Source organism: Pavona decussata, unplaced genomic scaffold (genome assembly GCF_977016875.1).
Source record: "Pavona decussata unplaced genomic scaffold, jaPavDecu1.1 SCAFFOLD_42, whole genome shotgun sequence".
In the NCBI taxonomy this organism is placed as follows: domain Eukaryota; kingdom Metazoa; phylum Cnidaria; class Anthozoa; order Scleractinia; family Agariciidae; genus Pavona; species Pavona decussata.
This window is the reverse complement of record NW_028145464.1, coordinates 662,748-683,090: the sequence shown is the minus strand read 5'-3', so window position 1 is coordinate 683,090 and position 20,343 is coordinate 662,748. Positions and strand designations below refer to the sequence as shown.

The 20,343-nt window shown below is 38.2% G+C and overlaps 2 protein-coding genes across 6 annotated transcripts in view; one reads left to right on the top strand and one right to left on the bottom strand.

The window, feature by feature from the left end:
* Positions 1-20,343, bottom strand: part of LOC146482846 (uncharacterized) — a 57,256-nt gene that overhangs the window by 25,574 nt on the left and 11,339 nt on the right. For 4 of the 5 annotated variants that reach the window (XM_085106667.1, XM_085106666.1, XM_085106664.1 and 1 more), the window contains 14 exons: positions 19,951-20,041; positions 19,643-19,764; positions 17,904-17,986; positions 17,338-17,374; positions 16,721-16,884; positions 15,780-15,853; positions 14,679-14,891; positions 13,650-13,793; positions 12,080-12,152; positions 11,852-11,962; positions 11,195-11,322; positions 9,507-9,624; positions 8,636-8,731; positions 100-304 (listed from right to left, as the gene is read on the bottom strand). In XM_085106667.1, coding sequence (XP_084962793.1) covers positions 100-304; positions 8,636-8,731; positions 9,507-9,624; positions 11,195-11,322; positions 11,852-11,962; positions 12,080-12,152; positions 13,650-13,793; positions 14,679-14,891; positions 15,780-15,853; positions 16,721-16,884; positions 17,338-17,374; positions 17,904-17,986; positions 19,643-19,764; positions 19,951-20,041 — 1,659 coding nt within the window. The remainder of the gene's footprint in view (positions 1-99; positions 305-8,635; positions 8,732-9,506; positions 9,625-11,194; positions 11,323-11,851; positions 11,963-12,079; positions 12,153-13,649; positions 13,794-14,678; positions 14,892-15,779; positions 15,854-16,720; positions 16,885-17,337; positions 17,375-17,903; positions 17,987-19,642; positions 19,765-19,950; positions 20,042-20,343) is intronic. The other variant, XM_085106665.1, reaches the window with a different exon arrangement.
* On the top strand, positions 2,747-5,561 carry LOC146482847 (uncharacterized). Its single transcript, XM_085106639.1, has 2 exons — positions 2,747-3,634; positions 5,204-5,561. Exons 1-2 carry the CDS (start codon positions 3,169-3,171, stop codon positions 5,482-5,484), a joined length of 747 nt encoding a protein of 248 aa, XP_084962765.1. The 5' UTR covers positions 2,747-3,168; the 3' UTR covers positions 5,485-5,561.

Below are 20,343 nucleotides of genomic sequence, written 5' to 3'. Positions count from 1 at the left end.
ACGGAAGAAGCTAATTTGTCGGTTAGATGGGGGCATAGTGGCGTGAAACTTACTACAGTCCAGCACCAACTCAAAACTAAATAGCCACATTCTAAATACCTCCGGACTGCCGGCTACGTCTGGATGCATGTGACCCTGCGATCAATGCCAGCGGTAATGCGGTCCACGCTGCCAGTTTGCTTTCGTCCAAAAGATTTCCCGGTTGCGCTGTTGAATTCCCGGAGGTGGCTATATTTGCAGACTGCAGGTACAATCGAAACACCACGATGGAATTTGCATCCCAAGGAACATTCTTGAACTGCGCCTAAATAAAAGAAGGATTTTTTCTAGTAAACTGCAGGCTGCTATTTCTCTCAACTAATTTTCCTAAGCTTGGTTTTAGAAAACGGTAATTGATTTAGGCTTACGATCTCTATACTGTGTTCAGTATTGATGCAAAAGTAATGTTAAGGCCCATTTAAACGGTTTCAACAATTGCTTGAACATGCGTTCAACACAGTTGTTCAACAAAATGTCGGGGCGTTTGAACAAGTCGTTTAACATTGTTGGAAACGTAAAAAAAATGTTAAAAAGCTTGTTGGAAGTATATCGAATCAAATTTAAATTGGTTTAAACTTTCATTCAACATCAATTCAACATTTCTTTTGTTCTTGAAAATGTTGAATGGCGTTGAAACCGTTTGAACACTCCGTTCATCCAACAGTTTGCCCAGCATCCGTTCAACTTTTGTTGAACGAATGTTGGGCAAATGTTGAAACCGTTTAAACGGGCTTTTATGCATCTACCGAGCAGCAACTTACATTCCATCACGCATTGCATTCGATAGGATCAAGTGGAGTGGAATTTAATACGAATTATATTGGGCTCGCTACGTTAAATAGGAATGAGTTCCACGTTTACAATTGCACTAGCCTTCGTCACTAATCTCCACGGTCGACAAAACTTACAACTATCAAAACAAACTTACCACACCTTCTACTGGAGTTTAATTAATTTAATTTATTACCACTGAGAAAACGTTGAGATAAACCGAGTCAAGACATTTCGAGTATTTTAATTTTTTCTTCTTCCTATTTACACTACTTAATATTGCAGAAAATCAGTTAGAAACTAACTGAATCAGATAGCCTGGCCGATTCAATGGCAGTTTTATTCAACATTTCAAAAACTCATTACTAATTCATAAGCCCATTGACCTATCAAATGGTCGATAAAACATCATTTGCAGTGGTTTTAAAACCCGATAAAACCTCCTCCTTATTAGTATGCGTTTTTTAATGTTTTTCACGTATACTAATTTCCAACGTTCACAAAAGCATCATTGCTATGAACTCTCCTGACACACGCTTTTCCAGGAATGTTTTTGAAGCCGTTCCAAAAATTCCGAGGACGTCTTTTATCGGGTCTAAAAGCACTCGGCTGCGCCTCGTGCTTTTAAATCCCGATAAAGCACTGCTGCTCGTGTTTTAAACATTCCATTCCATGTGAAGAGTTTCTTCTTACAGTTACTATAGTAGCAACATAAAAAAAGCCACACTTAAATCAATTCGCCCCCCGAGTAACAACGGCAATTACTTTAGGAAAATTGATTATTCTTAAACTAAAACCAAAGATAGGTGCATCCCACAGGCTAAACCTCAAATAAACTTGAAGATTGTGTTTGTCAGAATGTGATCCTAACTCTATTTAAAACTCTTCCGCCAGCGATGTATACCCAGGTGCACATTTTGCCTATTTTTTCAAACAAAAGCACCTCCACCCTTCCCCTCTAAAAAAAAAAAGAAAAAAAATATCAGAAGTGTGGTATTGGACACGTTTAAGACGTTTTTATTTTTTCTTGAAGAAAAGAAACACGTTTCGATGTTATGGTTGTCGAGGCAAACCATTAATAAATGTCTCATTTCAAAACATGAATTCAGCACAAGCTTCTTATTTTATTAACAGCCACTGCTTTTCTAAAATTGTCATAAACCAAAACTGAAAATGTTAAAAGTTCTTTGCCTGGAAGAAATTATTCAAAATTAGCCTGAAGTTTACGACTGTACGTTTATCAACATAACGATTTGTTTACAAATCAGCTCTTTATAGAGACATAAGAAACGGAGGAAAATTTTATCTGTATATTCTAAACCATGCAATTTAAATACGCGGTTTCGATCATATTCAAACCGCAAATAATAGGCTACTGTAATAAAATATTTACAACTGGACGAAAATTACCCTTCTGGCAAATTAGCGCTAGCAAAATGGAAATAGGTATATATTTCAATTTAAGAAGGCCTTTTAGGAAAGGATGATAAGAAAATATATATATTATTGAGGGTTTTTGAAGGTTTATTTCTCTTCTATGCGTTGCTTGTCATTTTATTTCCATCAATTTACAGAAAGAAAACCCAGCTGCCATTATCATGAAACGCTTCGAATTTATAAACGATGCGTTTTTTAATCCATTCGAAGTGAAAAATAAAAGGAAGAAAAAGGGAATTATTTTGATTTTTGCTATTAGCAACTGAACTTTAATCGCAAGCACTTTCTCGCTACCTTACTAACAAACAGTAAAATAAAAGCGTTCGACTGATAAAACGATATCTCATCTCCAATAAAAAAATAACAATGCTTCAGGCGATATCTAACTCGCCAGTTCTAAAACATTTCCCTTGTTACCATATTTAAGATAATTTGGAAGTGCTACCACAAAAACACCCTGAACCAATTAATAATTTAGCGCGCGATTATGCGGTCTCATGTCTGCTTGTGTTTGTGAGTGATGCACCAATTGAAATATCTAGGAGTCGTTCTAATAACGCACCTCACTGTTATAACGAAGCCTCTCCTCTGTAAAAAACAATGGCACCTTTAAAATATTAACAGCGATAGATCAGAAGTTTCCTCTTTCCACGAATTAGCTCAAACGCCATTCGACCAACGACGTCGGTTAAAAATTAAAAATATCTGGCGCAATTTATCAAGCTGGATGTTTTGCGAACGGTTTGGTTTCACGGCACATTTGAAGTTTTCATCGGTGCCAAAACACTGCTTAATTTGATTTGTAACCCAAAACAGCTAAAACAAAAGTCTTGATTTTTACATCGAAGCGAAGGCACCATCACAGTACATCTAAATTGTCCCTTCATCTAAATAAATCGCTTTTTGATTAAATTCGCTGGCATGGAAACACTTCGAGAGTCAGACGAAGATATGGACTCGGAGAACGAGCTTTTGCCGTATACGTACGAAGGTGGACGAAACGAAAACGGCGAAAGACACGGAAAGGGCAAAGCAAGGCTTCCTAACGGCGATGTTTACGAAGGAGAGTACAAAAATGGCTATCGCAGCGGTTATGGGAAATATGTGTTCAGGAAAATCAAAGGGAAGACGCGGAATGCATGCTACATGGGTCATTATGACAACAACAAGAAAAACGGACAAGGCACGTTTTTATACCCGGACGGTGCGAAGTACGAGGGAAGCTGGAAGGACGATTTGCGCAACGGTTTTGGCGCGTATTACTACACCAACGGGGATTTGTATCGGGGCGAATGGGAGCATGACAGACGGCACGGTCAAGGAACGTATACATACGCTGCGAGTGGCATGCAATATGAAGGGCAGTGGTATGAGGGGAAAAGATCAGGTAAGCATAAAGTCGACTGCGGCGAAATTTCAACGTTGTAAAATTTCAAAATATCGACTAAAAACTACTGCTCAAGTCCTTTCATTTGAATTGCCAAATATCACGGTTTTATCCGCAGATTGAAAACTAAAAGCCAATTACACGACGCAAATTTGCACACTACAAGGGTTTTTAAAATTCAAAAATGGAACACAAGCTCCCTCTAACAACCGCAACGATAACAACTTCAAACGCTAGGCCACAAATTTAACGCTACAAACCGAGCGAAACACTTTAAAAAGCGTACTCACGAATTTTGCATACGGTAATTTCTTTTATATCAAGAATCAGACGCAATTTGCACAATACTGCCCGCAGTATGATCGCCGGGAACCACATGTTTGGGTAAACATTTTTTTACAGTTCCCGAATCTTACACTTGTTTGGGTAAAATTTCTGGCAGAACATACAGAAAATATTGTAATAATTGCGCCTTGTAACGCGATCGCAAACAAAAATCGCCCGATGTTATTCAACTTTGTATTTATAGGAAAGCAAGTTGCTAGGAGCATTGATAAGTTCATGAAATATTAAGAATTGAACACGCATGACATTAATAAATTAAAAGGACATTTTCAGTACAAAGAAAACAGATACAATTACTGCAAGATAAAAATTCATGAACGCAGGGATGAAATATAGATTTTTTTTCTAAAATAGTTTTCAACCTGTCACTGTCGAGCGAAATTTATGCTTCAAAAAGTTGATCGTGGTTGATGTACAGTAAACAGAGTCTCATGCAAAGAAATGAATAAATTTGGGTTTCATGCAACCAGATGACGCGGATTTCTCATTCAAAGTAACAAAAAAACATTTAAACGTTTCTAAAACACACCAGAAAAAAAAAAAATCCTCAAGAAAAAAGAGAAAAAAAAATGAAAGGCCAATGCCAAAATATTGTACTAAATGAAACAATAAGAAAATGCTAACCCCAGTTTAAGGCATAATTAACAAAAATAAAAATGTCTGTTTGTGTGTTTGACGTGCAGATGCGAGATGTGTACACTATCACCACATCTAGGAAACGGAAGGCGTTTTTATGGTCAATAATTATAATTTTATTCGACGATCGCATTACAGTCTCTCGCTGTTAAGGCAAGGCGATAAAAATTTCGGTGAAAGGCAGCAATTCTTTTTTTGGTAGAAATAAGTAATTTTAATTCATCAAAATATATTTCATTTAATTATGATAAAAAAGCTCTCACTTTTGTATCTTCACACAAGCTTATTTCCGCCATACGCAAGCTTACGTGTGTGTTGCCTACATTGGAAGCAATCGACGAGCCTACACTAACCGCGCTTAAAACTAACATAAGCTTTCTACCCTTTCCTCCCCACCCCCACCCCCCCTCCCCCCCCCCCCCCACCAAACAAACAAAAGAAATTGAAACCTGCGTTAGTAAAGGGTAGCACTAACCATGAATCGTGAATAAAAAAAATAGAAATAATAAAAAAAAACCGTAGGAAAAAATAATTAATCAGAAACAAAATTTAAGTTTGTTTCTGTGACTTAACGTTTGTACTTTCTAGGAAGAGGGAAGCTAACATTCGGAAAACAAAGCTACATCGGCAATTTTCACGACGATAAAATGATCGGTCCAGGAACCTACATTTTCCCAAACGGGACGCAACAACACGGCGAGTACATTGTGGTTGAGGAGGAAATAGAGGAACCAAGTGAACCAGGTAAAGGAAAAGACGGAGAAACAGAGAACAGAAGCCGGACAAAGCAAGTGAAAATCAAGTGGATAAGCCGCACTGGTGATGCACCACCGATTACTGTCGTGAAGAAGGAGACCATGATCAACTGAATTGTATTGCAGGCACATGGAACCAACTAGCTTCATTGTAAAATGATATTAAAACCCTTCAAGCGCGCAAGTTTGGCGAACACACACACAAAAAAAATGCAAAATTTCGTTTTCAAAACAGCGAGAATTTGGAATCACCCTACCCTCTTTTGTCCGAATGTGGAATAATCCCCACCCACCCCTCCGGCTCCCCTTTTTGTTTTGGTCTTCACTTTCACTTGAAGAACAATTTTACCATGAGGCTACTTAGTTTCTTGTGACATCTTTTTACCTTTAGAAAACCAACCAAATTTTTGTAAAATAGTGTTGTTACTGTAGCTTTAGGGACTTCACGCTACTTATGGCGCCCGAAACCCTTTTTTCTTCTTTAATAAAACGAAAATAATCCAACCAAGTTCCACATTTAACATGGTTCTAGTAGTCGCCAGCTACCTACACAAAAACGAACTATACAGTTTAATTGTAATTGAAATGATAAGTCAATCGTGACTTCCGCTTTCAGTCAATGTCTCCACCAACAGGAACCTCTCAGGACTACACTCACTCGAATGGTCTTACTCCACCGATCTATGATGTGACTACTGGAGTCAAACTCTTTAAAATCTAACAATGAATTACTTTTTCTCTTGCTGCTTTAATCCTAGCCAATGCTGATCACTCGCTCTGTTACATGGATTATGTACTAAATGTTCTCTAACTCTGACCGTTTTCGAGGATTCTTGATTCCCTCTTTGAAACACTTAACTTTACTCGCGATACTGATTCTAATACCGTTGTATATGAAATCGAACCGTTTAAATTTCAGACTTCCAAGCGGCGGACATTTTCGACGACTGCATGGACAATGTCGCAACATCTCAGTCAACGGTTGAACACTATTTCTGACAGAATTAACTAAAGAGTAACTCAACATTCCAGTTACAACAATTTAGTAAAAGTTGAAAAAAAAAAAAAAGGTTATTATTTTTTGTGTAACATGCACATGTCATACGAGAGCAATAAAGAAAACAAGCAAAGTTTGAACGGCGCAGTGGTCTTTTACACAAAATCTTCGCAATATTCTTCAATTCGTTTCGTGTCACGAACACTGGATTTTTTTAAAGGATTTTCATACGTGCATACATTTCACCTTTTTAGCGTTACTTTATATACTATTTATATCGATGGAAACGTTAAAAATTAAGGTCAAGTTTCTTAGTGATTACCTATTACTGTCCAGAAACTAAATGATATTAAGGACGGTGCCTACTATTGTTACTGCGCATACGTTCTGCGCATCGCGAGCTACTCGGGTTTCCTATGGGTGGTGCCTACTACTACTACAGGGATATTTTTACGCGGAGAAAGCAGAACTTACCAAATGCTTTTGGTATCTCAAAAGAAAATTGGAGGTAACCATGCATTTTTCAGAGATAATTAAGCTTCAATTTAGGAAAAAATCCCATGCATTGCTTTATATTTTGGCGTTTTTTAGAGATATTATTGCTTAATTATCTCTGAAAAATGCGTGGTTACCCCCAATTTTCTTTTTGGATTCCATTAGGCCTTGCTGAGATCTGCTTTTCCCGCATAGTCATAAACCGCACAAAAATACTTCGGTATTAGTAGGCACCGTCCTTAATTGCCTTTGGCTGCATGCAGATCATGATGGCTAGGATTGAAATGGTTGCAACTTAAAAAATAGCCACTTTTTCAAGTTCTTTCTGTTCATTTGGAAAAAAAAAAAAAAAAAAAACACTAAGAAGTGATTATAGCTTATGCTTCCCATTAGAAAGAAGAGCATTCTTTAAATTGGGACAATTGCAATACGCTGGCAAATCAAAATCAAAATCGTTGTTGCAAGAGAAAGTGACTTTTATCCCATAGAGTTTCTCTGGGAGTAAGTGTTAAAACGCACACACATACAAAAATACTCAAAATATATAAATAAAAAAAAAAAAACTAAATGAAAATAAGCCACATACTTAAGGGTTTTTTTTTTTTGGTGAAACGAATAACAACCAGACGCTAAAGTTGCTAAAAATAAAGCCAGACGCAGGTGACATTTTCGCAGTTTGCTCATTCAAACGAAATAGCTTTTTTTTTTAAATAGCAGACTGCTTCCATGAAGTCTGTAGCCTATTGTTCTATTTGGAAGTTAATGACCTGATCAATCTTGTTCATGTGATGGCTACATCCCAAGCAAAACACTTGACTCCAAATTGATCAAGTTAGTCAGGATTCAGCTGGCTCCACTGCCGGGATATCAATCATCTGTACCGGTTTTATATTTAGACTGAAGTCTCGGGGCGTATTTCATTTTACCAAAATTACCTATTCAACCACTTGAAATGCGAATGGAACGCACATATTTTCAAAGAACAGGAGTACCACTATCTCAACTAACTATACTCTCCAAACAATTTTGTACCCTTTAAATTCTTCTGCCATCGAAACAAAGTAAAAATTATCTGTTTCTCACTGCCCTTGTTAGAACTGTCTTTAACGGCACAAAACAGTGATATAGCGTAGCATCCATTGTTTTGCCTAATGTTCCATCAACTGACTGACTGACTGACTGACTGACTGACTGACTGACTGACTGACTGACTGACTGACTGACTGACTGATTGATTGATTGATTGATTCTGGCAATGAGATCGCAAGTTTCGAGTCGAAAGCGAGTATGGGACATTCCAACTGAATTTTTTGGCAAAATGGAAAGCGCCCAAGTTTGTTCAATTCTGCAGACCCCTTTTAGCATGCTGGCCTTGTTCTGTTATAGATACGAATAACAATCTAAAGGCTTCAAAAGAAATTCCTACTAGCGAACAGCATCGGTTGGTTATTTTACATTTTTTTTTTTTTATGTTGTTTTCCTTTTGTTTTGATATTGTGACAAAATTAGATGGCGAAATAAATTTTGCCATGCCATCTTCAACACTGCACCTATTCGTTGGAAAATTTTGAAGAACTTAGCTAGGACTGTAGCAGACTATTACACAGCTTGTAACAAGCTGACACACAGAGAGAGTCCGTCAGTATTTGTTTTTACAGCCACGGAATGATTGTGAGCAACTTCGTGCTTTAACTCGCTTGGCCGACTTAGAGTTACTCTAATTAAGTTATCGACAGCGATCTTAAAGCGTATATTATGCATAGGTCACGCTACCTCCTGTAATCCAAAAGAGTATATTCCCTCAAGAAAGTCTTGCCTGGCAGACTTGGTGACACACATCACTGGTTTATTATTTTCTCCTTTTAGTACCTGTAAAATAACAAAATCCACTGGTTTAAATGAAAGCAGCCACTATAAAAATCAAGCATTCTTTTTAATTAACACAAGTAGCTGTAGATTGAGAGGCTAAATCGCTCACTGCATATAATTAACGAAAGGAGAAATCAGCCAAAAAAGAGGCCAAACGGAAAGATCGCAGGAGTGATCGATTGTTCATTTGTTCGTTGGATTGATTGCTTACTTGCCGGTTTGTTTGCTTATTAGTTGGACGGAGTGAAGGGCGTAAGGACGGAGGGACGAGTGGATGGATAATTTAATTTAAACAAGATATCTTTGATCACAAATTACATTTCTGCTGAGAATGATGTATTATTCAATAACTGACACAGGCATACTCGGAAAAAAAAAATCTGAGTGCTCTTATCAGGAGTCGAGCCTAAGACCTTCCGATTACTAGTTCGGATTGCCTACCACTGAGCTACAGGAGACTCGTGGGAGATAAGACCATTAAACCAGGTTCATGGGACAAACATCCTGCAAACTGCAAACTGCGATTTCTGTTCTTCCCAAAAGCTTTGAGCTGTGGCTAAACGGCTAGAGAGACGAACGGAAGCACGAAAGGAAAGGTTTAATGTTTGATTTTCTTTTTGCTTTGTTTTAATTATTTTCATCGAATGAGTGACTGAGTGACCAATGCTCTCGTCTGTATACTTGATGTTTCATTGATTGATTGACAATTGACTGACTGACTGACTGACTGACTGACTGACTGACTGACTGACTGATGTGAGCGTTGCACTCCTACCTGTCCCTGTTCATGTTCGTAGACTGTTATCTTAATCCTTGCTTCTCCTGGAATGGCATTCATCAATTTATCCACTTGAAACCCAACCACTGACTCATCAAGAGGCGTTCTGGGGGCACTGGAACATTACAGTATTATCACATGCCTAGAACTCTCTGAAGACTTACTGTCGGTAAAGGAGCGGTGGACAACAAGCTTAAATCAGCCGTAAGAAGTAAGTTAAAACTAAATAGTTTGAGCCTAAGTTACCGCCCATAAGACATGAATTTGAATATATGAAACATATATTTTGAGCTGCGGATGAAAGATTAAATAGAAGAAAGATCCTCACAGTTAGTACGAAACTTAAGTAGTTGCGAAAAAAAAAGCCTGAAAAAAGACATGTTATACTCAGGGCCCGGTTGTTCGAAAGCCAATTAGCGCTAATCCACGATTAAAAATTTTCCGAGCTTTTTATCTCTCGTATTAAAAATGTGTTTAAAAGCTAATTTTAAGCTAGTGGTAAAGAAAACTACAAGTGAAAGCCGAGGAACAAAAATCTTTTTGGAAGAGCCTTCATTGATGAGCAATTAGACTCTAATCAAAGTTCACGTTAACCCAGGATTAGCTTAATCGGGCTTCGAACAACTATAACAACAACAACAACTTTATTTTCACATTTCCTTTTAAGACTGTATCGATACATATATGAATATTTAGTTAATTTAAAGTTTTAAAAACATTAATACGGATAACTTAACATAAATATCTAATGTGGAAACGCCTAGCGCCTAAGTAAACCGTATAGTTTTCCAAATTAGACACTAATCTTGTAAGGAAGCATTTTAAATGTAAACATCTATATACTAGTCAACACACACACTCACAGACCACACACGCACTACTCATACACTGACTGTTATAATAAATAAATTACAGGAACTAAGCCCATAGTGAAGCATTCCGCTTTGTTTTAAAAATAGGGGTTAAAGGGTCAAATGTGAGTCGAGCGAGATAATAAAAACTTGCTATTTTTAAAACAAATCCAAGACTACAAACTCAATGTCCATGCATGATATACCATTTTAAAGCTACTCGTGAGTGTATTTCGTAACTGATATAAATTTGAATGAGAAAAGTTATGGCTTTGAGATAAATGGTCTTAAAACGTAAAAATTTAATAGTTCAAAAACGATCTAATCCTTGTGTATATCAGGTATACCCCTAAACTATAGCTTATTTAGCAGATCTCATCATCTTCATTAATGTGAGAGCTGTCTTAAGACCCACAACTTCTGGGGGAAAAAGTCGAAAAGTTATGGGGGTGGTCAACCATATCGCATATGGGAGGGGGTTAAGTTCTTAAGACCATCTTGGTGTCCAAAATTTGAGGCGGAAATTAGGAACTCGAAAATTAACGATAAATAGATAAAGAGATTAGTTGCTACGGAAACTGCGGTGCTGCGTCGGGGGGGGGGGGGGGGGGGAGGGATGAAAACGAAAGCTTGGTTTTATCAACTGACTTGAAAAGGTTATTTGGCCACCATTAATATCTTATATGGTGCATAATTTACTCATTCTATGAAAAAAATAAAAATAAAAAAATAAAAAAAAAACGTTCAAAAAATAAACGTTGGTTAAGTACTATTATCGTTACGTATACTCCAACCGAAAAAATATAAATTATATTAATTTGACTGTATACTAACCTCTCAGCTCTCTGTTCAACAGACACTGGGGTATCCGGTGGGGGAGGTACTGACGGGGCTGGTACAGGGGGCAAATCATCTAGTCGAGAAGACGACGGTTGCACATGTGGGATGACGCGAATGTTTTCCTTAGAGTGGAAATAAACACTATTAAGATACAGTCAACATGGCCGCTTGTTTTAATCATTTTTGGTGTACAGTTTTGTTACTAAAAGTAGCATGCACGTGACGGGTGAGGATAATTTGAATTGAATTGATTTTTTTTTTCATTCTGTTACTGAGGAAGGTTGTTAAAGTTCCCTTTCGAAAACACCAACATACAGCTGTAAAAAGAACTCAGAATCCATATTGCCCGTCATCTCAAGTCTTCGCTGTCCGGTCGAGGCATTATGGATTCTGAGCTTTTATTGAAATTTATTGGGTATTTTGCAGACTACCTTTCAGCATTGTCGCGTACGCTTTTCAATTTTTTGGACAACCTTTTGTCGAAACAGCTGTATATGTCTTTGTACGCTGCACAAGTCAATTCATGGTGAACAAAAGGCCGAACTCATCCAGGTTTTTTACGATCCCGGCGGGGAGAAATACATCTGGCATTAAAATGTGAACATAGCCTTGTTGTTTCTTAGCTACTGTACAAAATAATTGCCGGCTCACCATCGAGGGATACTTGTACATGTAATGTTGTATTGGTTGCGGGTTCAACGCATCTTGTGAAGTGACATCACGGCTGTTCACAAGTCTGATATATAACTCCGCCTGCCCCACCTACAACAAACAAAACAATTACGTTCACTGGGAGTATCGTAGAAATGGCGGCGATTCAAATATTCACACAGAAAGAAACCTAAAAACTAGGCAAAACAAAATCAGGAGTGAACAAACCTGTGGTATCTTGTTGAGTTCATGGGTACTTAGATAGGCTTTTATTGGAGCTATACGAATAGGGATTTTCCACCTAAAAGGAAGCAATGAAAAAATGGAAAAATTGATTTTAAACAGGAAATTTTGGTATGAAAGTGACCTGGCCTTGCCATTCTCACCTGCAGCGTAAACAACTGACAAAAAACAAGCGTCTTTTGAACGACCTTTATTGATAAAATTGGCTTAGTTTTGGGAAAAAACCCTGTTCAGCGATTAAGAAACCGATTCCTTACATTGCTGTGGAGATATTAGTGACAACAACGTGCCACGACTGAACGGCGTCTAAATTGGAATTTCACTCCCACAAAAGTGTGAGACAGAGAGCAAAGAAGGGCTTGCCCTTTTATAGCAGAACTTCTTGTTTTGATCAGTACTGATTTCTTGAAACATAAACAAGCGAAAATTAAAGTTAATAGCCGACGTTTCGGCGTCATCGTGACACCATTCTCAAGGCAAAGTGGATAAATTAATGCGAAGATTTGATTGTTAATGCGCTAATTTGTAGAGACTGTAGAGTATAGAAATCAAATCTTCGCATTAATTTATCCACTTTGCCTTGAGAATGGTGTCACGACGACGCCGAAACGTCGGCTATTAACTTAAATTTTCGCTAACTTCTTGGTTAAGTCATACTTTATATTTACCGTTGCTTAATTCAAGGTCCGGTTGCTTACGCTTTAGACGGTTGTTCTTATCATTGTTCACTTTTGGGTGTGGAATCTCTAATGATTCTTTGTGTTTGCTAATGTTGCCGAGCACAACATGAAGAAGGTTGAGGAGATCATTATTGCGCCATTATAAAGGCCAACAACCATTCGTGTGGAAATCCATATGTAACAATCAACAACAATTTACGTCTAATTTCTCCAATTAAAGCCAATATATTGTCACAAGGGGAGGTGATGAGAAGATAGAAAGCCACAATCTATACTGAGATACTGCCTCAGCGCCACCGACTTCTGGAGATCGATATCTGATTTCTTCTTGCAGTATAGGCAGGTTGTTTAGCAGACAGATCATGACAAAATAGAACTCCGTCAACTCAAAGATACTGTTTGGATGTGCAACCAGATTATAGTGAATCTCATAACAATATCAGTAGATTATCTACTGTAGTATGAGATCGGGATGATAAAAATAAGCACCATCAACCACTACAGGAAGCTTCCTTAAGCAGATGTTTCAAACAACTCGAAACTAAAGTTAGAAGAAAAACACCACATTCGTAAAGTGCACTATTTAACAACCAATCCACGAGCGCGCGTTGTATATGAGGTGATAGATAGCCAACGAGGCAAGTAGCGCCGAGTTGGCTATAATCACCTCAAATGCAACCAGCGTGAGTGGAATAATTGATATGACGCTAGATCTTGCCAATTTCGCTTTGCAAGGAAAAACAGAAGACAATTTAATGCCCGCTATTTCTTGGGCATGGTATAATGGCTCTTATACCATGTCCGCTAAGCCAATCAAATCCCTGGAATTGCATTATACAATGACCCTGGGTTTAGCATTACTGTTTATGTGTTACCTTCCACTAAACAATCGATTGCTGATATCAAACAAGTCAAGTTTAGTCCATCCTTTGGAAAATAGCTCAGTGGGGTCAGCAGAGTCCTCAGCACTGTTGGCCTGGAGCTCCACAACAAGGCTGAAATTCTGATCTGGAAGGCACCTGGAGAAATAGACCATCAGAAACAGAATTTGTTTCTTCTTAAGGGGCAGTGTCACCTAGTTTAGTCTCACTTTGAACAGCGAAAAAAAAAACATGTGTATTAATGGGAGCATTAAAATAATGGTTCAATTTAGTTAAATTTAACCCTACTAGAGCACAGAAACTAGTAGCAATCATTTTTGTCTGCAGATGGCTAGGTTAGGAATGGATCGCAACTCGAAAAAAAAAATTGGCCATTTTTTTTTTTCCGAGTTCATCTTGTTAGGTTTGGAGAAATTGCTAAAAAGTGATTATAGTTAATTCTTCCCCGGAGAAATCATTTGATATTTTCCTCCCGGTGCTCTAAGAGCGATTTCACGTTCAAGAATGGGCTGTTTGTCTTTCGAGCTCTTTTGGCTAACATACAGTGCGATCTAAATGACAGTGCCACTTTAAGGCGAATAATTATTACATTCGGTCAATAAAGAGTGCTGGATGAACGCGCACTAAAAGGAAAAGATAGCTTTTCTTGGGCAGTTATTGAGAAAGCTACCCAATGCAGATTGAAATCCAAGATTGGTTTATCCAAATTCACAGTCACTAAGAGAAACACGTAGTTGCAAATTAACACTTTATTAACAAAAAAGTTGCAACAAGGAAAGACCGCTAAAGATCCACAAAATTCGACAAAGAAACTGAATTAGTCCCTCATTCTCTGGTAATAACAAATACGATTGATTGATTGATTGATTGATTGATTGATTGATTGATTGATTGATTGATTGATTGATTGATTGATTGATTGATTGATTGATTGATTTTCAGGTTTGGTTGTTTGAGACCAGTTAGAGAACATGAATCCGAAAAGAACTACCACAAACTAATAAAACACTGAGTGAATCTTACCTTGGAAACGGATGTTTTACACCAATAACACCCACTCCGCCCGAAGGTATCGTAGGATGGCTCTCTTTAGTGATGGGTGTTGTTCTTACGAGCGGCAGTAATTTCACGTCTGTTACAATGTTCACCCCCTGATAAACTCCAGCAGCTAGCCTACACCTGGTTAATGACGAGCTGAGACCCAGAACGAAGTCCCAGTAAACTGCAAAACCAGCACTGAAAACAAAATTCCAGGAAAAAGAGGGGCGTGAAATTTCGTCCAAACGATATAAAACTTATAAACAGAACAAGAAGAAACTACTGCTAAGTTGCAGTGCTGTTACATAATTGGCCCTTTACAGCTAACGGTCACATGGTACAAAATCCACTAGCTGGACGGCAGGTTACGCACTGGGACATCCAAAGCAAAGAAAATTCAAGTTTGACTGGATGTAGCCACTTTGTTTAGTATGTCCCAGTGTGCAACTTGCTCTCCAGCATGGCGGATTCTGTGCCGTTAGCTGCAAAGGCTAACAACACTGCGCAAAGCACCGCTCAAAAGCTTTGACTAGTAATGACAGAGACTTTAAGATTCCATCCAGACTTAAATCTAGCCTTAATAGAACTACTGTACAGCGATCTGCAACCAAACTCTTCCATAACCTGGAACATTTTAGGGCAAAAGAGTGAAATATGGGTAAGAAATTACCACGGGTAACACTCGATAAATGTAATTTGAATGGTCACTCACCCAAGGATTTCAGTCACGACTCATATTAGTGAAAAACAGCTATTACAGCACTAGAAACAACGCCGCGGGGAATACTTTTATTACTGAATACTTTTTTTTTTTCTTTTCTTTTTTATGGTTGCGCTTTAAATATCGGCTTAAACGATACGGCCAGAAAAACACTGCACGACTAAGGATTCACTACAAGACTTGATTTCCACAATACGTTGCCAGGAATTACTTCAATTCCTAGCAAACCTCAAGAAAACAGCACAATGGAAAGCCTTCAGTTTTAAAATAAAAATACACGGTGAAACGAATGAGCCATCAGAAAAGGTTCAATAGTCAAAAGAGACAAAATCTATTAAAACTCTTTACAAAGTGACAACACTTACTTGGGGTCGTAGGGGCTTGGCAGTAGGTCTTTATCTGCACTTGCATTGGACATCATAAACGGTGATTCAAAAGACTGCAACAACCAAAAAGAGTTCAAGTTACTATGTGAACATGAAAAGCGTGGATTGTTGGATTGTTGCAACAACTGAATTGTACCGCGGACAAGTAGACGGGAGATTATACCACATAAACAAAAATTCCATTAATTGTTGACGTTTTTTTCTTGTTACTACTGAACGATGAGCTTTCCCTAACTAAACATTGAATTTCACTTCTCGATTATAATTCTAGCGTTGAAATTTTCAGACTTGCTTTGTAATGGTTACTCGAGATACACAAGACGCACTTGAAAATGCTCTTGCAAGTTCATTTGGTGTGCCTTCTACCTTCAAAATACCCAGTTTCACTATTGTCTTAGTTTCAAGTTACTCTCCATTGATATGCTGTGAAATAATGGTGCCCACAAGGCCAGCTCGTTTCAAGCCTCAAGCCTGGTTCTCTGTGTTATGTAGTTCCCCATATCATTTTTCTTTGTCTTTCTCCTTGTCGGTATAAAGATTGGTACAAAAGAAATTGGGAAATTAAGAACAGCCGTTAACCCCATAAATGACTAGCATCCTATCCAGAGGGAGGAATAATTATACTTCTTGAAAATATAACTAGGCCAGTCACTGGATTACCACCTAATCCATGATACGAGACAACAACGATTCAGCCATCGCCATCCCAAACAAAACGTGTCATTCATGAGTAACCAATAAGCACCGCCAGGTTGATAGCAAATATACTGAACACTTCTAACTGTTAAAGGCACTGGGCGAGAAACGTACATTTTTTTGCTGTTGCTGTTGCTTGTTTTTCAAGTCCATCTTTTTGTTTCTTTTGTCTCGTTTTTATTTCCTTTATATTTCTTTTGGATTTGCTAACCCAACGCTTGTACCTTTTTATTTTCCTCCGGTAGCAGTTTTTCTCCCCTCAGCTCCTTTAATTCTTTCCTCATTTTCTCAACCTCTGCTTGTTGTTTCAATAATTCTGCTTCTTGTCTCAGCGACGCCATTTTTACCAAGTGCTCTTCTTTCATTCGTTTGAACTCAGGGTCTACATCTTAAAGGACAGTTCAGGAAATATTTGAGTTGTTTTAAACAAATTCAAACATTTGTGAGTGCGCCTTTAGTTACATGATTGTATAAACACATGCTGTGCCATTAATTACGAACGAAGGGATTCAGTCTGGCTGATATCATTTCGATTGATTAATTGATTCATAAATTGACTGATCGATGGATCGATCAAACTAGTGATTGAATGAATGAATGATTGATTGATTGATTGATTGATTGATTGATTGATTGATTGATTGATTGATTGATTGATTGATTGATTGATTGATTGATTGATTGATTGATTGATTGATTGATTGATTGATTGATTGATTGACTGAATTAGTTTTCATTCATATGCAAGAAAAACTTATTTTCATATTTGCACTTAGCCTTGCGTTCACAGCGAGGTTCACAGCAACTCGGAAATGGCCTATTGGATAATTAGAATTAATACCTGGAGATCGGATTCGCTCCTTTTGATTTCGTTCTTCCTGTATAGAGACAGAAACAAACAAAACATTTCAAGGATTTCAGCAAGCTATGAGGCAAGGTAAAAGTCTATCTAGCAAGGTGAAAGCATGAGCTCGTAAGTAATATTACGAAAGCAATGATGTTTTTGGACACCATATATTCTATAGCCTGGTACGTGTATGTAATTCGTGGACACAGGTACGATCCACTACACGAATATCGCACACTGACAATTAACGAGTTAATCCCCAATGTTTAAAAACAAATGTGTGAACGAATTAATAAAAAATAAGGACGGCGCCTACTTTTGTTACTGCGCATGCGTTTTGCGCATCTCGAGATACTCGGGTTTTTGTATTTTACTGCTTTTTTGTATTATTGTGTTGCTTTATTATCTCTGAAAAATGCGTGGTTCCCCCCAATTTTCTTTTTGGATTCCAAAAGCCCTTGCTAAACTCTACTTTTTCCGCATAGTCACAAACCGGGCAAAAATACTTCTGTATTAGTAGGTACCGTCCTTAAACAAAATGAAACACAGATTGCCCTTACTCTGAGGAGTTGAAGTTCTTGTTCTAGCCGTTGGTTTGCCATGTGAAAGCTCATTATCTGCTGTTGCATGAATGGATCCGCAACTGAACACAACAAGGAGGAAAAGTCAAAGGTAAAATGCGATGGCTAGTTAATAAATAAAATAAATGACTTTATTTAGGTGTCGAAGTATTTAGCACTGTAGCGCTAATTGTGAACACTATAAACCAGTGAAATAAATATGCAAACTGAAAATAACATTGTTAAAAATCTCAACTGGTGGGAGGCAAATCAGTTGGCTATTTACAAAGTGTGGCCTTGGAGCGGGACTTGAACCTTGGGCCTCCAGATTACACATCCGGCGCCCCTAACCACTAAGCCACGCCGCCTCCCACAATTTTATTAGTATTTTATTAGTCGGACCATAATAGGCCAATTATACAAGTCGGTCAATTAAATACAACCCTTATTTTCCCACACTACAGTTCTTCCGCTCGATTCGTGGTCCCCCGCAAAAAAGCCACAAAAAAGAAAAAATGCTGGAATACGTATGATAAAGTATACTAGATCGTTTTCGTTTGCGACATTCGTTAACCCAGCAATATAGTAGACTCACGTCACAACTGCTAGTTTGAAAACGTCCTTAGTCGCCATGAGTTCAGTGATCAGAGTATCCGAGCGACCCATGATAACAGAAACATTTGGATTTGAGTACCACTCCCAGGATGACTCCCAAATCTCAAACTAGTCACGTCCTAGAACCCTCGCTTTTTCTGTTACTTATCAGAAGACAAGGAGACTCTTGGTGTGATAACTGGTTACTGCATATAACACACACTAACTAGATTTCAAAAGTCGTCCTTGTACTCGTGATCGTATTCGTGCTCAAAGTTATAGGCCCCAAATATGCGCGTCATACAAAGCCCTGTCGCGCTACACACTGGGACTGTATTTAGGAGAGCAGGGATGGCGCAGTGGTGAGAGCACTCGCCTCCCACTAATGTGGCTCGGGTTCATTTCCTGGACTCGGCGAAATATGTACGTTAAGTTTACTGTTGGTTCTCGTCCTTGCTCCGAGAGGTTTTTCTCTGACAACTCCGGTTTATCTCTCTACCTTAAAAACCAACACTTCTAAAGTCCAATTCGATCTGGAAGTGCCCTCAATTAGTGCTAAATATATTCGTTGACACTCAAAAAAGTGATTTTATGTTATTTTACTCTAAACTAATGACACAGCGTATTGAATAAACGTGAGAGAAATCGATCGCATGTATGAACTCCGGATCGAAGGGAAAATAGTGTGCCCGTCAGGCTGCTCAAAGTTGCCATGCAGCCAAATCAGATGCATTGTGATATTTATGATTGACAAGAAAATTGTGAAAGGTTCAATTCTTGGTCAGATTACCACTCACAACTGAATAGGAAAAAGAAGATGGAGACATAAACGTTTCTTATTACATAAAAACCAATGTAGTACCAGGTGAGCTCTTGCGCGAAAACATGATATCTTCACACTAAGCAAGTGAACATAACATGTTATCTTCACACGTGAAAAAGATCACCGTTGCTATGGTTACATAATAAATCGCACCTTGTGCAATGATTTGGTATTTCATTGGTGTTTATATAATAAACAGAACATTACATGGCCGCTTGGAGATACGAAATTTCTCTTCTCGTCTTGAAAAATATTTTTCAACACTGGAGGAGAAATTTTCGTATCTTCGCCCGGTCATGTTACTCTATCCTCTATTTATTACCTGGTGGCAGTGGTGGTCTCTGTGTAGCTTGTACTCTTTGTGCTTCAAACTCCAGATCGCGTATTTGCGACAGTATTACAGGGTCATGGCCACCCTTCTGAAAGTACTCATTCTTTAGCAAGCTATGAATAAGCGAAAGACATGTACTTAAAACACAAAATAACTTTTTTTGTTGAGGATAAACCAATCCACAAACGAGTCAGAGACGCAAAAAATTAAAGACGAGCTAGATGGAACGCAATGAAAAATTTAGATTTGAGAGATCCCCCGGCAAGACTTTCGTGGACTCCAAGCTCTTGAATACTCACTTAAGTTCGTGAAGAACGTTGTTCTGTCCAAGCTGCATTGGCCCCTGATCAAAATATCGCACAGGAGAGTGGTGATAAGGAAGTATCTGCCCTGCAAATACGATGTGAACACAAAGTTAAAACTTAAGGTAACTAAAGACTGGGTATTATTCAGAAGTATATGTAGCAACCTTCCACCATAATATCCGAATGGTACGCATAATAACCCTACAACCGCCCATCGTAAGGATAATATCCTGTGCTCCAAAAGTACTTTAGCTATCGGCTCCAGAAACAAATTGGCACCTGTTGAAAGTCAATCAGTGCAAAGCTACAAATGCACACGTTATTAATCCATGTAATGATCGAAATACAGATCATGAGAGACTGAGTAGAGATGAACTCGCTGTGAGG

Coding starts and splice junctions, on each gene's coding strand:
- LOC146482847 (XM_085106639.1), top strand. CDS start 3,169: ATGGAAACACTTCGAGAGTCAGACGAAGATATGGACTCGGAGAACGAG. Junction 3,635..5,203: donor GTATGAGGGGAAAAGATCAG/GTAAGCATAAAG, acceptor TGTACTTTCTAG/GAAGAGGGAAGCTAACATTC.